The sequence below is a fragment of the Dipodomys ordii genome, unplaced genomic scaffold, assembly GCF_000151885.1.
Source record: "Dipodomys ordii isolate 6190 unplaced genomic scaffold, Dord_2.0 Scaffold106, whole genome shotgun sequence".
In the NCBI taxonomy this organism is placed as follows: Eukaryota; Metazoa; Chordata; class Mammalia; order Rodentia; family Heteromyidae; genus Dipodomys; species Dipodomys ordii.
This window is the reverse complement of record NW_012267322.1, coordinates 947,517-950,760: the sequence shown is the minus strand read 5'-3', so window position 1 is coordinate 950,760 and position 3,244 is coordinate 947,517. Positions and strand designations below refer to the sequence as shown.

The 3,244-nt window shown below is 37.0% G+C and overlaps 1 protein-coding gene across 1 annotated transcript in view; it reads left to right on the top strand.

Moving 5' to 3' along the window:
• The first annotated feature begins 258 nt into the window (after positions 1-258).
• N4bp1 (NEDD4 binding protein 1) overlaps positions 259-3,244 on the top strand; it is a 25,205-nt gene continuing 22,219 nt past the window's right edge. Inside the window, exons 1-2 of the mRNA XM_013027882.1 lie at positions 259-288; positions 695-2,358. Of these exons, the coding sequence (XP_012883336.1) occupies positions 259-288; positions 695-2,358 (1,694 nt within the window). The remainder of the gene's footprint in view (positions 289-694; positions 2,359-3,244) is intronic.

Sequence of the window (3,244 nt, the reverse complement as noted above, 5' to 3'; positions counted from 1 at the left end):
GCTTGGGTGCTGTCCCTTAGCTCTTCAGCTCAAGGCGAGCTCTTTACTGCTTGAGCTACAGCGCCACTTCTGGTTTTCGAGTGGTTTACTGGAGATAAGAGTCTCAGGGACTTTCCTGCCTGGGCTGGCTTTGAACCGAGATCCTCAGCTCTCAGCCTCCTGAGTAGCTAGGATTATAGGCGTGAGCCACCGGCGCCTGGACCATCTAGTTATTTTCTAAAAGCTTTCAAGGAATCTGTTTTGTTACATGTGGAAACCATGGGCAATGGTGACAAAGTAAAAGTCAAGGTTTGTATGTAATAAATCATTTGGTTTGATTATCTTTTATTTCTGGATTATGTATTGGCAGTAATAACTATCAGCAAGCATATATTTGTCTTTAGATGTAAATAAATAGAGCATTGGGATTCTTATACAAGCTAGGCAGACAGACCCCTTAGTTGACACACCAAGATGGACAATTAATTAGCTATATCTGCCTATTAGATAGGAGATGCAAAGCTTTCAATTCCTCTAGATGATTAAACCGTTTGGCATTGTCAGTCTTCCATTAAAATTGTGGCATTTTACACTAAAATAAATATGCTTACATTAAAAACAAATTAGCTTGACTGTTGTTTAAATACCTGTAGAACTTAATATAATTTTCTGTAAGCTGCTTTTGTGACTTGATCTAATTTTTTTCTCTTCACAGGAGTATGTAAAAGGAATCTGTGAACCTGAGCTAGAAGAAAGAGAATGTTATCCTATAGCCATGCATTGCATTTTTGTTGGGGCAGAGAACCTGTTTCTGAAGAGCTTGATTCAGGATACTTGTGCTGACCTCTGTGTCTTAGACATTGGTCTTCTTGGCATCAGAGGAAGTGCCGAAGCTGTGGTCATGGCCAGGAGCCATATTCAGCAATTTGTAAAGCTCTTTGAGAATAATGAGAATATACCCAGCAGTCAGAAAGAATCAGAGATAAAAAGGGAATTCAGACAATTTGTTGAAGCCCACGCAGACAATTATACAATGGATTTGTTAATTTTGCCCACTTCCTTGAAGAAAGAACTTTTAACACTCACACAAGGTGAAGAGAATCTATTTCAAACAGATGATGATGTTATTGAAGTTAGAGATGACCAACAACCAGGGTTTACACAGAATACTGACACAGAGATGAATATTACTAGAGATGAAATTGTTATGCAGGAAGATGCAAGAGATAAAGCTGGGACTCCTATTTCTGAGCTTACAAAACAAATGGACACAGTCTTTTCTAGTTCACCAGATATGCTTAAAGTTCCAGTAAATGGGGCTAGTCCAGATGAAGAGGCACTTTCCAAAGAGAGAGCTTGTTACAAAAGGAGATATTCTGATTCGGAGGAAAGGCATACCAAGAAGCAATTTTCTTTAGAAAATGTTCAAGAAGAAGAGCTCTTACATGGTGATAAGGCATCGGCTGGAAATGTAATTATTGATTTATCTGATTCTTCTACTGAGGTAAATTTAAGTCCAGATATAAAAGACACTACTGAGGAAATGGAATACAACATCCTTGTGAACTTTTTTAAAACTATGGGCTATTCACAAGAAATTGTTGAAAAGGTCATTAAGGAGTATGGGCCTTCTACTGAACCATTATTACTCTTAGAGGAAATTGAAAAGGAAAATAAAAAGTTTCAAGAAGACAGTGAACTTTCACCTGGTACTGCATATCCAGATACCAACAAAAATAAAAGTATTAGCAGCATAAATGAGTTTACAACAGATTCCATTCAGAAGAAAACACAGAATCACATACAGCAAAATATGGTAGAAAATTTTACTGTGTTACCATCTAAACCATGTACCTCAAATTGCAAAATTAGTACTTTCAGGACTGTGCCAAGAGAACAGAAACATGAAATCTGGGGTCCAAACCAGAATTATAGTTGTAACATAGACCTTGAAACTGATGGCCTTTCACCCTCTGTTGCCCCTTCAAGCCCCAAAGAAATTAATCTTGTCTCCAGAGGAGTCTCAAGTCACCAGCAAAGAAGTCCAGTTTTTCCTGAAAATGGTTTACAACAGCATTCAGAACCCTTGCTTCCAAATAATATGAAGTCTCCCTGTGAGAAACATTCAGGATGTTGTACCTCTCCTCAGTCTAAGCCAAATTGCCTGTCCATTTCTCCATCAATGCCACTGTCCCAGATGTTACCTTCGGTTTCTGATGCAAGGTTTGCAGGACCTTCTGATTATATCGATTCCTCAGTTACAGGGGTTCAAAGATTTCGAGATACCCTAAAAGTGCCCTACAAGTTGGAATTAAAAAACGAACCAGGAAGAATGGATTTGAAGCATATCGTTATAGATGGGAGCAATGTTGCAATTACGTAAGTCCACTGCCATTATTTTATAGTTGTATAATTTTGTATTGTACCCTAAGTGATAGCTCAGAATTATATGCATAGCTTGGAACTACACTATGGATCTGTAGTTAGGGTAGGATGGGAAAGGAGACTGGTTGGTTGGAAAGTTTTGTCATTTCATATTTAGGAGTTGTTAGCTTTGCTTAACCCTACTGAACTGTGATTCAGAAGTTGTAAAAAAAATTTCTTATTGAATATTGCTCAGTGATGTGCAAAATAAAATATTTTAAGCTATAAGGTTATTAATACAATGAGCATCATCATGTTCTGAATACAAGAATAGAGCTTAAGGCAAAAAATATTGTGTTGTCTTTATGTTGGAATATTAGTATTCAGTAGTATAGTAAGTATGTTGTTTTTCTGTTATACCTTGGCTGAGAAATGAATCAAAACTTCCTTCCTAGGGAAATCAGTTTGAACTTTTATTTTGAGCCTGTGTTGTGGGATTAGGTTTCTTCTCTAAGGGGGCAGTTTAATGTAGTGGCTAAGATAATAATAGTCTCTACCATAGGGTGGACCAACTGTTAAATTTCCAACAGGTTGCTTAACCTTTCTGGCCTCATTTGCTATATTCTATTGCCTTTACTCTTGTTCTTTGTCATGCGATATAACCAAGTACTGAGTAAAGTTTCCCTTCAGTTTTCAAACCCAACTACTCCATTGTTAAAAAGTTTAGACATAGTAAATTTGGAAGAATTAAAGAAAGTGACATAGTGACATCCAGAAACTACCAGAGTAGTTATAGCAATAATGCATTTGCTATAGCTAATAGCAGTGGGTTCAACTTAAGTGGAAATATACCAGTTTACAATTTGTGATTCTCTGAGACATAGCTCTTTTTTTTTTTTTT